This window comes from Corella eumyota, chromosome 1, assembly GCF_963082875.1.
Source record: "Corella eumyota chromosome 1, kaCorEumy4.1, whole genome shotgun sequence".
Lineage (NCBI taxonomy): Eukaryota > Metazoa > Chordata > Ascidiacea > Phlebobranchia > Corellidae > Corella > Corella eumyota.
Genome location: NC_137490.1, coordinates 9,591,909 through 9,611,117, shown reverse-complemented (window position 1 = coordinate 9,611,117; position 19,209 = coordinate 9,591,909). Strand labels below are relative to the sequence as shown.

Sequence of the window (19,209 nt, the reverse complement as noted above, 5' to 3'; positions counted from 1 at the left end):
TTTTAAATTGAAAGAAAAAACGACGAAACATATTTTTATTTATTGTAGATTTTTTTATTTACTTAATTTTATATTCATTTATTTATGTCAGCAATTCAATTTTATGTCGTAATATAGCTGAAAAATTAAGCAATGAAGGCTTTTATTTTTTAATTTACTGAAATGCTAACAACGCGTCGGCTAAATTGACTAGCTATATTTCAATTGCTGTTTTTTTCAAACTGTTTAAATGTTTTCTATTAATGTACTGAAAAGAATTCAAACGAAGCTTGTCCGGTTCAAAGCCGCATTGATGAGATAATCGAAGACGCAATAGCTAGCTCCATTTACATAAAATTAAATCAGTACAATGGTTACGCTCTCGAAAACTACTTGCAGCGCTTTAAATTAAAAAAAAATGAATTGCAGTTTAATTAAATCGCTCAAATTTTAACCGAACCAAGCAAAAAAAAAACTTTTTAACTATTGATTTAAATAAAAATAGTGTGTTTGGTTGAAAGATCAGGTATTTTTGCATCAGTTTAAAATCTTATAACCAATCAGAACAATCGAAAATTTGATAGTTTAATCTATTTGATATTTATAATATTAAAAAAATAAACTTTAAGGGAAAAGCAAAACTTCTCGGTGTTTTGGAAAAGGTTCATTACAATTCAATTTGACTAATAAATTCGTATTATATGTTTTTTTTCCTCGAATAAAATTACAATTGTGTTTTCACGAATTTATTCCTTTCCTTTAACGAATTACAAAAAAAGAAATAATAACAAGAAATAAATACAAACAAAATCTTAAAATGTGTTGTTTTTTCTTTGTAACTAACGTAAATCGTGTTATTGAGACATAAACTATGTTAATAAACGTTTTTATATACGAATGAATATATAGCCTATTAAAGATTCAAAAAAGTATGTAGAACAGTGTATATCAGTAGAAACAATTGACATTACCTTCCAGTTTACCTTAATAATCAACAACATGATATGAACTATTTAAAAGGGGTCAAAATAATTTTATTAAATTGTGTTAACGAATAGATTTCGCACAATATCATTCAAATTTAATATAACATTAAAATTTATTTTATATCAAATGTATATTATTAAAATAAAATTATTTAATATAATAACAACAAATTTTAATGATATGTATATATACATAAATATATTTCATTAAAGATAAAAAAGCGCCCCTAAAACGAGACAGTCATTTTATCGGCCTCGACCCAACCAAACGACCCTGTGTAACTTTGCAAAGAAAAAAACGGGCGCGTAACTTCGATAGCGAAACGGGTGCGTTTAAACGAACACGAAAAAATGGGCGTATCGTAATTCTGACAGCCTCAACACAACCAAACCGGTCCGTCATTTAAAAAAAAACGGGCGCGTAACTTGGACACCCAAACTGGTGCGTAATTTTAGAGAAAAAAAAACGGGCGCGTAATTTCGATAGCGAAACGAGCGCGTAATCAAACGGGCACAAAGAAACGGGCGTATAAACACCTGTATATTACTACTATAGTCAGACAGATGTTGCAGCTCACTACAAAACCTGTTACAAATATGGTTTAAAAATACCTTTATATATACAATAAGAATTAATAAAGTTCACCTGGTTGGCTATTCATTTTATTCGGGTAATCAATATAATTTCGTAGTAATATGATTACTTTACGAAATGGCCGGAAGCATGCCCGATAAAAAACCAAGAAGAACACAAAGTTGCTAAATTCTTGATATAACAGTTCTTTTTACGGCTTGGCTTACCTTGCTAAATTTTAAGCGATTAAGGTTTAATTTTTCAGTCACCCTTTTAAGAAATGTTTAAAGCTTTTAATATTGCCAAAACAAGAACTACACCATATTGGCCGCAAGCAGACGAAACGGTTGAACAACTTAATCGAAACTTGAAAGGATTCAGCTGGAGGTGTCCGTAGATAAAAGTAAACGTGATAGGGATCAACAATTACCTTCATTGGTATGTCGTACAGCAATTGAAGTAGGACCTCATCAAAAATAATGTTTGGAAAGGCAATAAAGTATTTTGCTCGAACGAAGCTATATTTATCACTAATTAAAGTTAACAAAATTATTGTATTGTTTAACGAATCACTATTTAGCGAAGTTACATTTTTGGTTAAATGTGCCTACCTATGCAAAGGCATAAGACATCAGTTTAAATTGTTGGGGGGACCCCACGGATTATTGCACATTTGCTCTTACATCTTATAAATAAATATTCTACTATTTGTGGTGCGTAATAATTTTGTAGAATAAATTTAAATTAGGCACAACAAACAAAATTATTTTGATATCCGTATAACATTTTATGGCACTTTCTGATATTGAGATCATATGTGCGGGCTCGTTCCAATCATTTGTATCTTTTAACTTTTTTGTTTTCATTAACAGCCCCATCTAACAAATAGAACGGGTATAAGTTATTTTTTATTTTTTGTGATAATATTTTATGCCCTATATTGTTTTTCTAGATGAAAGCTGTTATTGCTGGAAAAATTTAAGACAACATCTATTTATTAGTTAAACGTTATTTTTTAATATTAGCTACATTACATGTTATCTCTTTACATACACGCGATAAAAACCAACTACTACGATACATACATTAAAACTAACATAATCACGGCTACATTGTACACAAAATCTTCTACTATAACTGACTACATTTTTAATATAATACTTTAACTATTAACTATAATCCTATATAAAACTTTTAGGTGATTACCCAAAATTTGGTGTATTATGATGGCGCAAAAAATCTGACGGTAAATACAATATAAAAGCAAGATAATCACGAAAAAAAGAAACTTGCAATTCGTATATATCTATCTAAAAACAAGTTTTGCATTTCAACCTACGAAGAATAAAAAAAGATGTCCAATCGCTTTATGGGCGATCAACCAAAAAAGTCTTTAAATAATGAGTTTAATTCGTTTGTACCGCTTATAACCTGTATATATCTACATATACTTAAATTAGGTCTCTATAAGTTTTTTTATGTTAATACGTTTTTTGTACAACGTAAACAAAAGTTACAATTTCGCCTGAGGAAATGGGTTACTTATGTATTTTTTTGTTCATCAAATCTACACGAGTTAATTGAAAAAAAACTGACACGGAACAAATTGAAATGGTAAAGTTTATCCTGTTTAAAGCTTGTGACGTCCCATCAGGATATTAATAATAAATGATGTCACAAATTTGTTTGGAATTCGTTGATTTCTACATTTTCAATAGTTAAAATTTCATATTATATCAAATAATATTGTTAAACAGAAAATCTGCCAATTTTTTGCAACTTGAAGTAGTTATTTATTCTTTATGTAACGAATCCGTTACATTAAATTAAATTTTTACGTTACATTAAATTAAAAACATTTACTGGCACATTAAAGTGTTGTTTTTTTTTCAAATATTCAAAGATTTTTTTTTTTTAGTTAGCAAAAATTGTAATTTACAATCGCATCAAAACTGTTGTCACTTTATACCTTAATAATTTTAAATGCGCATAGAAATTGTTAAAAGTTTCTTGTTTTGTTAAACTTTATGGATAGTATTTCCTTTAGATAAATACCGCACACTGCAGCTAAGTACAAGAATTCCGTTCCGCAAATCCCCACATTTCGTACATTAATAATGTTGGGCAGTGTAGAATATAAAATACATAGAATAATAAATCATTTAAACAAAATTGGCACGCACCAATAATTATTCGTATTTATTCTTAATGTTACTACAATAAAGAGATAGTGTTTGCAGCTAATAGAGCTATGAAGAATGTATGTTTGTGTTTTTTGCAGCTGCAGGTAAAACAGAAGACTTCATATCGAACAACTCAGCAATACCTTCACTATCCTCCAAACTAAACAAATAATCATCAGGATTCACACCCGGTGAGAGGACAACAAAAGAGGAGGAGTCCTCATCAACAAATGCAGAATCTGCTTCCGCCTCATTGCCGATTGAAAGTTGATCGTCAGTGTGAAGAAGAAGAGCATTGTCAAGAGATGGAGAAATTTCAAGATTTTCGACAAGAGCAGAATGATATTGGCTGTCATGAAAATCTGTACCACAGCATATAAAAATAAGAAAACACAAAAATTTTATTACAAATTAGTTTTATATTATTTATTTACGTTTTGCTGGTGAACTTTCTAAAGTTGAATCCGAGGAGCATCCTTCCTCACAAAATGGGGATGATGAAGAGCTTTCGGCAGGAGAAAGAAGATCTTGAGGGTCAGGACACAGAAAAACATCAATTTCACCTTTTGTACTTTTAAGCAACATCTGTATTTTCTACAATAAACATTTTTACCAATTTATTCTGGCAAATGTACTGTGCTCAATTTTATATTATAAAGAAGTTTATTTAACTTAACACCAAACTAGTGGTTATTTTAAATGAAAGACAAGTATTAAATTGTGTTAAATCTTTAATTCTACTTCGAAAAAAGTATTATTTAATTTAAACATTTTTCAGAGGCAAATTTTATGTATTAATTGGTGAAAGGTTTTTTATATTATGAAGGTAATTGCCAAAAAGATAACTAAATTTTTTTATTGCCAACATACATCTCCAGGGTCTGGCACTTCAAGTTTTGTATCTTGTGGGGCCTTTATGCAAATAACAATCTGATCCTTAAAACTATTAATACTCCGAATGTGCTGGTAGGTAACATATGAATATGTGCAGGAACAATAAATACAAGATTAAGGCAAACAAATTGATTAGCAATAGTTAAATACAAAAAATATCTGTTAATATTTTAATTACCAAAACAAACATTAGTGATTACCTTATAAATCTTGTCTTTTTTTGTAAAAACAATTCGTCCGGTGTCCCGGGAAGTAAAAACTTATAAAAATCAAAAATTAAAAAAAGGATATTTTGAATTTGACTCTGACAAGTTTTCCAATTCAATTTGTCTTTGGTAGATAAGTGTATCTAGCGCTTCTTCTTTTTGAATAAGTTCATCAACTTCTTTTCTGCATTGAACTTTATCAACATCTGTTACTGATTCATCCAATTTGTTGGTTGAAGTTGTGCTAAATTAGGCAAATAGTTTAACAAATGACTAGACATATTATAAAAAATTATTTATATCAAATAAAGTTCCCAAAACACAAGATAAACAGCGATACTTTTAAAAGTAATGTTTAAAGTAAATATATAGCTTACATTTTTTAAATTTGTACATATAACTAACTGTAAATAATTAAAAAATATGTAAAGTTGAATGATGAATAGCATAAAAAAAACTTAAAAATAGACAATTTATAATTACATTTACAAAGCTATATGACTGGACAAAACCAATGCAAAGTGATTGATAACGACAAGAACACAAACAATTGTTCAATATTTAACAAAACCTTAAAAATCAACTTACATCCATTGAACATTATTTTTCGATCGCTTTTCAATAAGTTTTATTCCCTCTAACACATTGGTAATATCATAAATTCTTCTTTTTTGTACCCTTAAAATTTCTGCGGCTTGATTGAGGTCAAGAATTCCATCTTGTGATGAATGCATAAGTTGAATAAACCTATAAATTTAAGAACACGAATTAAATTACCATAATATTAAAATTTTGCTATTTTGACATTGATTATCTTTCAAAACATCATTGACTTAAATTATTAATTCACTCTAAAAAAAGAGTATATATATATATATATATATAAAACAGTAATAAAAATTTTAGTTCAACCTTTTTGTTAGTAATCCAAGAGACGTGTCATATCTAGATCGATCCCCAGGTGATCTTTGGTTTGATGAGTTTGTCGAAAAAGTTCGACGTTTTTTCTGTGAGGAAAGGTTAGTGGCAAGAACTTTATGATCAACAATTTGTTTTGCTATTCGTTTTGTTGAAGCCTTGTATGCCAACTGTATAAATATAGAAAGTAAGTTACTATTGGATTAACCATTAAAAAAGATATCATTTAAAATTTTAACTTAAATATCTTGTTGTGAAAAAATAAACACATGATTTACGGTAGCCAAAAAATATAATGTTGCATTACGTTTGGTTTGGTTTTTCGATCACTATATTGATTGATATTATTTTGATTTATCCACTGCATTTGCACTTTTTCTTCTGGAGTATCATAAGAGGAAGAGAAATTGCTAAAAGATTTTTAAGTTAGTGTAATATTTAGTGGCCTAATTTAAAAACCTTACAATTTATGTTTTAAATAAAACAACTTGCTCACATTTTATATTAAAGCCAATTTAACAAAGGCAGAAAATGAATAAGTCATGTACTAATAAAATAAATACCTTTATGATGAATGCCAGACACTTCGGCCCATGAATAAAAATAAAATTTTTAGCGAAATTAAAAAGCCAACACCCTACAGTTTAAAAAAAAGCTTCAGCTTAAAGTGTCTGGGGGCCGAAGTGTTTGGTTACCCTTTAGACAGTTAGGATAAAAAAAATGTTTGCAAAAACATATTTTATTTTATATTTCATGCCAAAAGCTTATTGAGTTACAAATTAAACAAGAAGGTTTTACAGAAAAAAACTTGCTTTTGTTTATTTTCCATTTCCGGTGTTATAGAAGCAAGATTACTTGTAAACATCTCTCGTGCAGTTGTTGTTGAAAACACTCGATTCGACATTTCGAAATCTGTCAGACGTCTAATTCTTCAGCCTGTCAGACGCGCTTTTAGACCAATTGCAAAACAGTACTTTAACTAAGATGATAGGTAAATTTTTATGGCCACTTATTAACTATACCGCTACACAGATTGTTTTAACGAGAGCTAATATATCCTCAACAGCCTACCAGACTAAAAGCTCTAGCGCGCGAACTGTTAAATTTCGCGCGAGTAAGCCAATTATAGTGCAACCACACGATGACGCTATTATATTAAGGTAGAAAAATTACTTTTTAACCCAAACCAAAACGTTTTTATTTTAATTATATTATTGCATTAATTTTACAAAAAAGACATTATTTTAATATTTGCCTAAATATCCTTATCATTTACTAGTCACTAGGGCAATGATCGTATATGATTATTCAGCGCTAACATAATTGGCTTTTACTATAGTTAACTGTTGCTTAACAATAGTAAATGTTTTGTAAATCAAATATACTGTTCACATATTGAATGCAAAAACTTTATTGATTATTACGGAATTTTTGCTACGTGTTTTAATTTTATTGCATTTTAAAATAATTTATTGCAATAGTTATTGATGATCTCTTACTTGGGTTAACGTATTTGACAATTCTTTTTAACCAAGTTGCAACCAAAAACTTGTTTCTAGTTATGTCTAGTATCTATATTTCTAACAATATTTTAGCTTTAGATTAAATGCAAATGTTAGTTTTTTTGTATATATCTTTATCCTCGATGCGAAAAAAAAATCAGTTACTCCGATCCAGTCTCGAGATGCCCGATAATTATGCTGCTGATTAACCGCTGGCTCAGCGGTATTTCATACCGTTATTTCGCCTTACTCAAGGGCGCTACAGCATGAGAGCAGTGGGGATTAAACCAAAAACCTCATGTAGTAAAGCCAAGTGTTCCTTTTACTTCACCACGCCGCTGGTCCTATACCAGGTTGTCGGTTATTATTTGTTTATCAAGTTTTTAGAATTATCTTGTTTAGAATTAATTAGAATTATCACAAATGTAGGATAAAAAACTATATTTTAAAAACAAACTTAAAAAAAACTTTAACGAGGATTTCATTTAGACTATAGGTAGATTTAATGGGCGGTGTCTAATTTTAGCCCTTTAAAATAAAACAACTGTATTTTGTTTGGCGCGGAAAAATTTCTATATACAAATTTGTTTAACGACCATAAAACGACAAATAATTATATGAATTAAATAGTAACCGGCTAATCAAAAATTATCGCGTAGGCTTTTAATAAACATGACAATACCATAGGTTTTGATATCGAAGATTCTAACCAGTGGTTCTCAACCCAAAACGCGAAAAATCTGTTAACTGTTCATTTATATTAAGGTCAATATTATTTCAGAAATTAAACTGCATAGCCCAAAAGAGGATAAGGGTAAGCTGAGTGTTTATAAAAAATGTCTAATTGTCGGGTCGACTGAAAATGAGGAAATGGAAATTGAAGGAACGGAAAAGGAAGGAACGGAAAATGAAGGAACCGGAAAATGAAGGAACGGAAAATGAAGGAACCGGAAAATGAAGGAACGGAAAATGAAGGAACCGGAAAATGAAGGAACGGAAAATGAAAGAACCGGAAAATGAAGGAACGGAAATTGAAGGAAAGTGAAAAAAGGAGTAGCGGAATCCTAAAAAAATAAAACGCGGAAATACCGTTGACTGTTTATTTGGGTTTACTGTCATTTATTTGAGAACTGATAAGCAATAATGAGTTAATTTTTATTACCCCAGCATACCCTAACCCTCTTCTATAAAATGCCCGTTTATTTCTAAAATGATATCGACTTAAATACAAATAAATAGTCAACGGTATTTCCGCGTTTTATTTTTTTAAGATTCCGCCTCTCCTTTTTTCACTTTCCTTCAATTTCCGTTCCTTCATTTTCCGGTTCCTTCATTTTCCGTTCCTTCATTTTCCGGTTCCTTCATTTTCCGTTCCTTCATTTTCCGGTTCCTTCATTTTCCGTTCCTTCATTTTCCGGTTTCTTCATTTTCCGTTCCTTCAATTTCCGTTCCTTCATTTTCCATTCCCTCAAATTCCGCGTCTCCTAATTGTCGGTATTTGGTTTTCTATCAAACGACAGCATTTTTAAATAAACAGCCAACAGAATTTTCGCGTTTTCTGTGTGTTTTAGTTTAGGATTCCGCCTCTTCGTTTTATGCTTTCTTTCAATTTCCGTTTCCTCATTTTCAGGCGACCCCCATATTTTAACACAACTCCTACTTAAAAAAAACTTTTTTCTACCCGTAGTACCACGACAAGCAATCAAGCGTATCCTTGACTGTGAAGTCCCTATCACTAATGAAAGGCAACATGGCAGTGTTGAAAGATGTCAGTGATGGGTATTAATAGGGAAACAAAACATATTTTCCTACAGCAAGGTATAACACACGATGATACTTACACCTACGCTCGTGGCCTCCCAGATAACGCCACGCGGTCCACCTGCAGGGCCGAGGGCCACGGTTGAGAACCGCTGTTCTAAACCATAATGAACTATTTCAAGACAGACATTTTATGGTTCCAACAATTTTAAAACATTTTATTTGCTGTAGTGAAATATATAAGACCGTTGGTTAGTCTACACACTTTATTTGATGATAACACTACTATTATGTTTTTGGTAGAAGTTTACAAAATAAAATAAATATTTTCTTTTTGCGTAGGTTTTTGCACGTGTTAACTTTAGTCTGTTTAATTTACACGTGTTTGCTTTGAAGAATAGAAAAGTGGACTTAAAAATTTATTCTATGATAAAACTTTTGCTGTCTAAACAATCAAAAAAACACATTAACGAAAACCTAAATCAGCTTGAAATTTATTTACAATTTTAGATGTTTTCTAAAGCGTATTTATAGTCGAAAAAAGGGAAGGAGCTGTACATATATTAACGCGTGACTGACTTTAATTTATAGTCGTTTCTTGTAGCCAACGTAGTAAAGTAAAGTCAGCTTTTGTTGGTGTACTTTATAATGGCAGCCAGAGAACAGACAAATGTGACGCATCAGCAAGCTATGGTTAAAATGTTTAAGCCTTAATGTAAGTTTTTGTTAAAAAATACGAATTCTTTGGAAATTGTTTAAAATAAATTTTGTCAATAAATTAGCTAACTACTTGATTGTTTTTTTTATTTTGCGTTTTTTTTGTGTAACACTTTTTTAGTATTAACGAACATAATGTACATATAAAATTAAACTGTCCTGCAATAAAAGATATTATAAGGCAATTTTCTGTCTACATTTTGTCGTTTAAGTTTTATTGTTGTTAAAAAATGTAATATTGTTTAAATATTTGTGGTTTAAAATGTCAGACACATTGCATATCTTGTAAAATTTATATGATTTATATTTAGGCAGTGTGTTAAACGATAATGATTCAGGAATTGATCATCTTGGAACCGCTGTTTATGCACGGGCTTTAGCAAACCAAATCGAGCATATAGAAACACCCGTCACGTTCGGGATATTTGCCCGCTGGGGAACCGGAAAAACATTTTTGCTCAAACACATTCAAAGTAGGTTCAAAATTTATAACAATAAAAATATTTTATAGGTTTTAAACGCAATGTGTAAAGATTTTGCGCGATATATGTAAGTTATCCAATTTATAGGGTTTTAAAATTAAAAAAAACTGCTGTATGTGGTTTGCTAGTAGATTATCGCGGGCATGTATAAGTTGAAAGCTGCACCTATGTTACGATATTTTTTTTACTAAAATAAACAATTTTTAAACCATTTGTTTGTTGTTTTAGGCATATTAAAGAAACGAAAAAAACAGATTGACGTAACTTTGGGAAGAAACAGAACACGAAAATGCAACTTTTGTATACGAGCTTTTGTGCTCTTCATTGTGATGTTAAGTTTGGTTGCCGTTACTCTTTATCTTTTAATAAAACCACCGTTCTCAAGCTTGATTTCCCCTAAAGATTTGATTTCCCCCTAAAGACGTTGAGGATCAAAAGGACGGCATTGAAAAACGGTTTACAAACGTCTTTCTTTTACAATAAAATAGTATTACAGTAAAATAAAACGCTTCTAATTAAACAAATTTAAAGCTTTTCTTTATCTTTAAGGTATATTTTTGTCAACTTTAACGCTTGGAAATACGCGGGCAGTGACAATCTATGGGCGGGTATAGTGCTCACTTTGGCGGATAAATTTGAGGAAGAATTTAGTTCACTAATAACAAGGCTAATTCGTTCTATCAGTTTGGACAAAATCGTGAAGGGGACCAGCGATTCACCCAATGTTTACATTCGAATAAAAGCCGAAGAAAAAGAGGTAAGAAAGACGACGGAAGCGCATTGTGTTGTAATGAATTGCATGCCTTACAAAGATTGGAATAAAAACAAAAAATATTCCGATGATTCTAAAATAAAAAAATGGTTGGGTGGTAAAGTATGCCGACATGGATAGCGCTCGGACTGCTGTTAACGTTTTAAAAAGTAGCACATTTGAAGCCGAAATATTAAACATGTCACAACCCCTGAGGCCGAAAAAGGATATAAATAAAATAGAAAACGGAATGAGAAACAGTGAAGAAAAAATTGGTATGATACACGTTGATCAAAATTCAACAATTCAAACAAAAAAATCGTTTTTGAAGCATTTCTACAAACATCCCAAAAAACATTGTTACTTTCAAGATCTTTTCTGCATCGTGTGTTTGATAGTAACTCTACTTGCTATTCCCATTGCAGTGACTTCCACGATTGGACACCTAAGTGAACTAGCAGAATCTGAGGAAGAGGTTATCTTTAACATTTTTAACGTGCAGTATTAAGAGCGTTTAAAATTTTGTCCATTGACGATATCTAAACTTACATCAAGGGCAATGTTTTGATTAAAACACTAATTGCTACGCAAGCTCCTGTTACTATTAGTTTTTTCTTCCATATTAAAGCGATATTGTTCAACTCCTAACACAGAACGTTTTATTGTGCAGAACAAAACCCAGTTTGCCCAAATTTTGGCGTGGTTGCCAGCGGCTGCCGCGTTTCTTTATGCTGTTGGTTCTACAGTGTATTCCATGATTCGCTCACACACCAGCCGCGTGGAGGCAGCGTTAAAGGGAGTAGAGGGAAATCTGGCAAACGAACTGGGTTTTATGCATAAAGTAAAGGAAGAGGTATATTTTTTTTATTTACTTTTTATGTAGAAAAACAAAAAAATTATAAAATAAAAAAAATATTATTTACCCAAATTGGGCCAAGTAGATATAATTATAACATTTTCGTAAATTTCTTATTTTCCAAATTTTAAGGTCGAGTATATGACGGATCTTATTCATACGGTTGAGTTTATTTACAATGTTTAGTATCGAGTGAATATAACCATTGATGATTTAGATCGCATACCACTTCCAAGGGTAATGTTCAATGTTTTTTTTAGGTTTTATTCAAATTTGAGTAACCGACTTAACAACCAATTAAGGCTGTTTTTACTGCATCAGGTTCCTGTGTAATCGCTACTTCTTCTCTGTCGTGGCGTCAAAGCCCGATAAACAGTTTAAACGTTATCAAAACGGTATAAACTTTTTTTAAACAACAATTGACAAAATGACCGTCATAATAAAATTTAAAACTGCCAAATGGAACTTAAAAGTGGGTCGGGTTAACAAACTTTACAATATGCTAGGGTCGTAAAACCGATTTTTTTTAAAGTTATAAATCGGGTGTGAGCTTATTTTATAACCAGGTGATTTTCAGTGTGTATTCATAGGCTATAATTACAGATAAAAAGTGTCCTTGAGGCAGTAAATATTCTTCTAAGCGATCGATCCAGTCCATTTGTTTGCCTTATTGCCGTCGATTCAAGGGTTGCGGTCGAAAGCTTAGAGAAAAACGAACGCGATGACTCGAATAGAGCAAAAATTAGTGGCCACGAGTGTTTAAAGAAAATCATAAATATGCCATTTTGTTTGCCCGAGGTGAATATACTGTTGCAACAAAGTATCTTCCAAAGGGTAAACACTAAGTTAAAATGTAAATTAGGTGTTAGCCAGCACACAAACAGTTTTACACATTAATAATTAAAACAATATTGTTTGCAAGATTACAAACTCCGATAAAAGAAACTATGTGGCTGGACTAATTGACGAATCTGACATGACAAATTATCACTTTCGACAAGGAAAATTTTTTTAGGAAATAAAATTGCTAAGTTAAGAGAACACTTTTTTGTAGTAGGCTATTAACTTGTTGTAATTTAACTTACTTTCAGAAATACAATCAAGAAAATTGTCTACTAGATTATCTTTATCGGGTAAGGTTTTTCAATAGACATGTTGTTATTTGGTTGTTTACTATAGCAAATAAATACAATTTTACGTTTTTTAAAAACATTTGATTTTGTATCAAATATTTTTAAATAATACCTATAATCTTGATAGGTATCATTTGTAAGACCTTGAAATTATTTGGCCACGCCGTTTATTTAAATCATTTTTAAAAATAGACGTTCAAGTGCGCGTAATTTTCGTGATGCAGCGCAATTCGGCAATATCAGCAACAGCAGCGATTCTTCTTTAAGGTCAAGCGAAACTTTTGTTTCCAAAATAAAGAAAGAAGATCTTACTTGCTAAGTTTAAAACAATTTCAAGTCAAGTGCAGGTATTGCGCAACTTATATGACAACATAGGCTATACAACTTAACAAAATGAATATTAATTCAATATAATCTATATATGGTTTGACTTAACTTTAAGTTGCATGATTTATATTTTACACAGGCAATTGATGTTAGATGATTTTTTATTAAATCATTTAGAAAGGAAACCCAAGAAGCATTAAACGAATTTTCAATGTTATTTCCTTGACTTCAATGCTAATAAAGTGTTATCAAGATATTGTAAGTTCATGTTAGTGAATACAGTAAGTAATAAAAAAACAAGTTTTTTTAAATACCAAATAAAACAAGTCTAGGTTAAAAATAATTTATAAATAAAGCATGCCTAACTGTACATCTTTTAAAGGAAAGCAACTCAAAAAATCTAAAAGTTCTTGCCGAACAATCAAAAAATCAAAATTTAAACGACCAGCAAATGAGTGGATCGCATAACCAACAAATATACAGCAGTGATGCAACCTGTGGAACTTTGCCTAATGATACATATGTGATGCGTAGGAATTTAGATTTTAAACATATTTGTAGTCTTTTTAAACTTAATATATAAAGGTTTAAATAACGTCTCAAAAACGCTTTACAGACAATCAACTGGCTGAAAATATAGTCACGTGGGTTATTTTAACTGACCAATGGCCATACAGAACAAAATACATACTTCAAGTCATTGAAGACTCTGATCAACGAAACGATGAATACATTCACAGCAACAACGAAAAAATCAATGACAACAAAGGCCTTTACTCAATATACAAAAAGTAAATTAAAGTAGTTAATTCGTTTGCTTAAACTTTAAAAACCTAACAAGATGCTTAAATATTAATAATGATACATTATAATGTTATAAACACTTAGGGCATGATTAATTAACATTGTATATATGTTTCAGGTATGTCGTTCCTGAAATTAATACCAATGACAAAGATGTATTAAACTTAGATGGGGATCCAGACTTGTTTCGAAGATTCCTACTTAAACAGCATTTAACAAAGGGTTGTGTCAAAGCTTTGCTTAAATACACAATCAATCTTGATCAAGGATTAAGAAACATGGTCGCTATGGACCGGTCAATAAATATCTGCAATGCGAGCAGCAAACCCATCGCGATTTACTGAAATTCAAAAACATCAAAAAAGACCAGCAAAAATGGAGCGAAAAAACAATAAAAAATCCGGAATTATGGACCAACCCAGAAACACATTATAAAGAGCCTAAACATGCTGGAATCATGGAGGTTGACTCTACGCCACTGCGGAGTGAAGTAAATGAAGTTGACGAATTAAACTGCATTGAGCTCGACACCGAAACACCAAATTTGTAATACATCAATCAAGCCCGAGCCCGCAAGAGTACTGTTTGACAATAACTAACAAAAAAAAAATTAATTTAGCAAAACTTGCAAATTTAAAAATAAATCGGAGCTTTAAAATTTAAGTATTAAGCCTATAAAAATTGGATAGTTGTAAAAACAAATAATTGAACACACTTAACCTAAACAAGAAAATAAAAGTTTTAGGTTCTTTGAGAAAGGATTTGGATTAATAAAGAATGTTATATTTCAAAATACAACAGTTTAATTTTTATATAGCGAATCTTTAATCTATTTTCTATAAAATCTTGGGACAAAAATAAGAGAGACGCAAAATTTGAGGGAATCGAATGAACGATAAATAAAGGAAATTGAAAAAAAAATGAAAAAGATGGACAAAAACGGAATTCGCTAAAAACTGATGTTTTAATAAACTCTAATGGTTAATAATATTTCAATAGTTTTTTTGTTAGTTAATACTTAGTATCAAATAACATATGGCCTTTAGCAGCTTACTCGGCAATCCAAAAAAAACAAAATAAATTAAAAACAGTACATTAACAAGGCAAACTGTTGTTTAATTAATATTCATAAGTAGTATATATATTAACAAAACAAACGGAATTTGCCAGCAAAATACCCTTTGTATGTTAAAAACAACTCTTTTAAACACAATTTAGCTATTTACAAAATAATTTAATTAAAAAATAAATTACTGGCAACATTCATTAAACATAAATTATTAGTTAAATAAGGTTAATACTGTAGTAGTATATAATATACAAGTGTTTAATAGTTCAAAAAAGCAGGCAACAGTTCAAAAAAACAGTTGCTAAAACATTTAAAGGGCTATATTTATTCATATTTAAGCGAAAAATTGTTACAAAAATGTTACGAAAAGGGATTAAGTTCTGTGTTGTAATCGTCGCTTTTTGTTGTTGAATCGTTTTGTGACTCGTCGTCATCAAACGAAAATGGGTTAAGCGAATCATCGTAAACATCGATGGTACTAAGAAATTTCTGTAAAATAACTTTGTGGCGTAAATATTATTTTTAACTGAGGATAAAAAAAAACTTTACGTTAAATTTTCAATAACAGTAAATAGTAATGTAATACCTTTTTAACCACAGGTGGCTTTGGCCTAGGCGGCGGCACTTTTTGGGAGCTGCGGTTAGAAGCACTTCTTGCATTGCTTGGAGGCAAAGGAGGAGCTTGTTTTAGTGGAGTTTTACCGTTAGGGGTTGGGGGATGTGCGGGTGGCTTGGGGGCAGCTGATTTTCGTTTTACAGGTACTGGACTTTGCGCCATTGGAGGCTTAGATTCAGGCACGGAAAGTTTTCCCTTGGTATCTTTTGTAGGTTCTTTTTTAGATAATGGGTTGGCAATTTCCTTGGCTTGCGGGGGCGATTGTTTACGGGTGACTTTCTTACCAGTGGGTGGTGGCGGCGGTGTTATTGCCGGGGGTAGTGAAACAGTGCGGGGCATAGAAGAAGGTTTAAGAACGCTTTTGGCGTCTTTGCTTATGTCAAAATCATTATTAGATTGTGAATCATTTGTTTTTGAATTATCGTCAGACTTTTCGAGTTTACGCTCAAGTTTTATGGGAAAAGAAGAAATACTTTTTTTTTCAACCATTTTCTCGCCAGCTAATTCTTCTTTTACCGGTTTTACTATTTTCTCATTAGCCTTGTCTTCATCAGCTTGTAGTATTTTGATATCCCCTTTTGTGCCCAAGTTGTCCTTGGCCAACTTTTCTGGTATTATTTCCACATTTGCTTTTCGCAAACAATCGATCATTTTTCTGTAGACGTACACTAATTCTGGGTGTTCTTTTTGAATAACTGCTAAACATGGGTAGTTGCCTGGTTCGCTTTCTTTCTCGATTTTTTTCTCGTTTTTATCGCCAAGTAACTTACCGTTAGAGGGCAGAAAATTTGGAGCATTCAAAGTGAGCAAACTGAACAGAATACTTAACGCTTTGTTTAAATCGAGCGATTTTCTTAACTGTGAGTTGTTCGCATCACCCATGGTCACACAAGAACATGTTTCTTCCGTGCCGTCAAAGGTCATTAACCAGCTTATTCGTGATTTTGCAATATCTGTGCAAATATCTTTTACCTAAAAGTGTAGGAGTTAAATTACGATTATTTAAGTGTTAAAATAAAAAAACCTTTTAACTTTACGAACAAAATAACAAACTGTTGGAATTACCTCTTTCATTTCAGTTAAAATAGATGCCATTAGTACAGGCAATAAGGTGGATTCGTTAAGTTCAAGAGAGCCTGTGTATGCAAAGTTTAAAATTGGCTTTATTCCTGATATTGGACATTTTAACTTCACGTCTGTGACTTCGCCGGAAATCATTTTTGTATCTGGGTCAACAAATTGGGTTCTAAAGATATAAACAGTTGGATTTTATTTTTATTTAAATGTAATTACCTGTACAAACAGTTTGAGTAAAATCATAAATGTAATTTACAATCGAAATACTAACGAAAGGAGTATTGTTTTTTAAATTTTGTTATTAATTTAAATAGCGGAAATAAAAAACGAGTGACTGTGATTGTGTACGTTGTTTATTGTATGTTTAAATAACAAATGTAGGCGTGTCAATACAGTTTATCATACAGTCTAACAATAAACAATCTTGTTGTAGTTGGTTAGTTAAAACATAATATAAAACTGTTAACACAATCCTTTCAGTACGTTAAGTTTGTATCATACAACTTTAATATATTAAACTTTACTTTTACTTACCGAAATGTTCCTCCACATGCAGCCAAAACAACTTTATGGGCTGCTAGTTCACCATTGTTCATCTTAAGTATTACGTCATAAAACATCATGTTCTTTCGAAACTCATCCAAACGTCTTAATAGCTTATCGCCATATTGTGGCACATCCTGCGACCACTTAAACCTGGCAAGTTCCAAGTCATTTACATTTTTTGGTTCGTTTGCCTTTGTATCACCGCTTTCGTTGTTCATATTTATTTTTTATTTATAAAATTTTAAAGCCGTTCTAGGAACAAATAAAAAAATGCATTATAACTAAAAAAACGTTACTTATTTTTTTTGGTTAGTTTCAAAACTGTAATTAGTGTATTTATGGCATAAATTAAGTTAATATTTTAGCATTATAACGTTATAAACATTCGTCGTTAAGTGGGTTTCTTAATTGCAAGCCACGCACAGTAATTTTTTCGTAAAAACAAGTTCATCGTTTATAGTAGATGTTACCCAAATATCTTTTAAGACATTTCTTATTATGGCGGTAAGTTATATGCAAAACAATAAGCCATAACCATTTTACTTCACCTTTGTATTTATATGGTTGTAAAAACACGTCAGACTGTCAGATGCTAAAACGTACTTCTTACTGCCAAAGTTATCCGCGACATTAAGTATGTAGGTTTACTTGAATGGATATGATGTACCAAATACGTTGAATTTAATGAACACGTTTTTTCACTACCATTTAACCTGTCAGCCTGTTCCTAGTTAGAGTGTCAGTTGTTACAAAACTTTTAAAAACATAGGTCTATTGATTTGCACGATTTCTTTGCAAAATAATCAATATTAAATAGAATGTAATTGGTTTTGTACCTTACTTTTTGAGCATAAGCTTTGTATTTTAAATAAGTCCGTAAGTAAAGTAACCAATTTACTAAGCTGCTAAAGCACTTACAAATCCTACAGTTTAATTCGTACCTAAACTACACATATACAAAAATAAGAAGGGCAAACTGTAAGTTATTTCCTTCATGTGCTGTAAGACCAAAGTAACAAACAACAGCTACTAACTGATTGGCACTTGCAACACGACACGAATGCCCAAGGCAACAATAGCTAATAAAGCTAAAAACGTGTGCTTTGTACTGCTATAACTTCTATCTCTGCTTAGTACGTGTAGCCTCGCCTTCGCTTTCTTTTCTATTATTCATTGGGGATCATATGATATACAGGAAACAGAACGAGGCAACTATAATATTGACGATGTTTTAACCGTTATTGATTGAGCGTGGATAAATTGTATCTAAATTGTAATATAATTGATAGAAAATAACTTTAATATTATAGGTTAACATTGTTGATATTCTAATTAACTAATTATGCTCAGTATAACGTATGTACTAATTTCGCGATCGTTTTTTTCCTATATCCATATAGTGTTCTGATAATTATATTTTAGATTTATTAAAGCGACAACCTATCCTACAGCAAATGGTATATCTGTTTTAACAAAAAAGGAGACAGACTTAACATATTTAACATTCCACACAAAAATAGGTTTATGCAATGGACCATTAAGACACCTTTGTATGTAGGCGTATTTAAGGTAAAACAACACTATAAAAATACATTATTTAGTGGTAATATGCAACATAAAATGCTCTTCTCTTAAGTTTATAATTTGTATATAACAGAATTTTACCTATTTTTGTGTTTTATTTGTAAATGTTTTGATTTAAAAATAATTTATTCTTATAAAAAAACTACTTCGGTGTTATCAAACACTACATTTTTCGTTTTTATTAGTTTGGTCAATGATTTATAATGTTTTCATAAATACGATCGTTGTTGTAAAAAATTTATGT

General features: G+C 31.0%; 2 protein-coding genes and 1 pseudogene across 4 annotated transcripts; 1 reads left to right on the top strand and 2 right to left on the bottom strand.

Annotated features, from left to right (window-relative positions):
• Nucleotides 1-3,408: 3,408 nt before the first annotated feature.
• LOC145755749 (transcription factor E2F3-like) lies at nt 3,409-6,792 on the bottom strand. The gene is made up of 8 exons (XM_082572000.1): nt 6,553-6,792; nt 6,048-6,150; nt 5,735-5,910; nt 5,411-5,569; nt 4,908-5,066; nt 4,593-4,707; nt 4,157-4,316; nt 3,409-4,084 (listed from the first exon to the last, which is right to left on the bottom strand). The coding sequence occupies exons 1-8, from the start codon at nt 6,642-6,644 to the stop codon at nt 3,789-3,791; spliced, it is 1,260 nt and encodes a 419-aa protein (XP_082428126.1). The 5' UTR covers nt 6,645-6,792; the 3' UTR covers nt 3,409-3,788.
• A 2,216-nt stretch (nt 6,793-9,008) lies between these two features.
• LOC145758070 (kinase D-interacting substrate of 220 kDa B-like) lies at nt 9,009-14,829 on the top strand (annotated as a pseudogene). The gene is made up of 13 exons (XR_014286120.1): nt 9,009-9,144; nt 10,032-10,193; nt 10,431-10,608; nt 10,752-11,080; nt 11,139-11,428; nt 11,624-11,806; nt 11,942-12,046; nt 12,413-12,607; nt 12,732-12,817; nt 13,409-13,537; nt 13,626-13,799; nt 13,886-14,060; nt 14,192-14,829. The product of XR_014286120.1 is annotated as a kinase D-interacting substrate of 220 kDa B-like (transcript).
• Nucleotides 14,830-14,946: 117 nt separating this feature from the next.
• Nucleotides 14,947-18,103, bottom strand: LOC145760159 (uncharacterized). 2 transcript variants are annotated; one of them, XM_082574040.1, is made up of 5 exons: nt 17,930-18,103; nt 17,370-17,633; nt 16,824-17,004; nt 15,729-16,730; nt 14,947-15,642 (listed from the first exon to the last, which is right to left on the bottom strand). In XM_082574040.1, exons 2-5 carry the CDS (start codon nt 17,597-17,599, stop codon nt 15,409-15,411), a joined length of 1,647 nt encoding a protein of 548 aa, XP_082430166.1. In that variant the 5' UTR covers nt 17,600-17,633; nt 17,930-18,103; the 3' UTR covers nt 14,947-15,408. The 2 variants fall into 2 exon arrangements, with proteins under 2 accessions (XP_082430166.1, XP_082430171.1); XM_082574045.1 differs by having other exon boundaries at nt 15,380-15,631.
• Between the last annotated feature and the right edge of the window lie 1,106 nt (nt 18,104-19,209).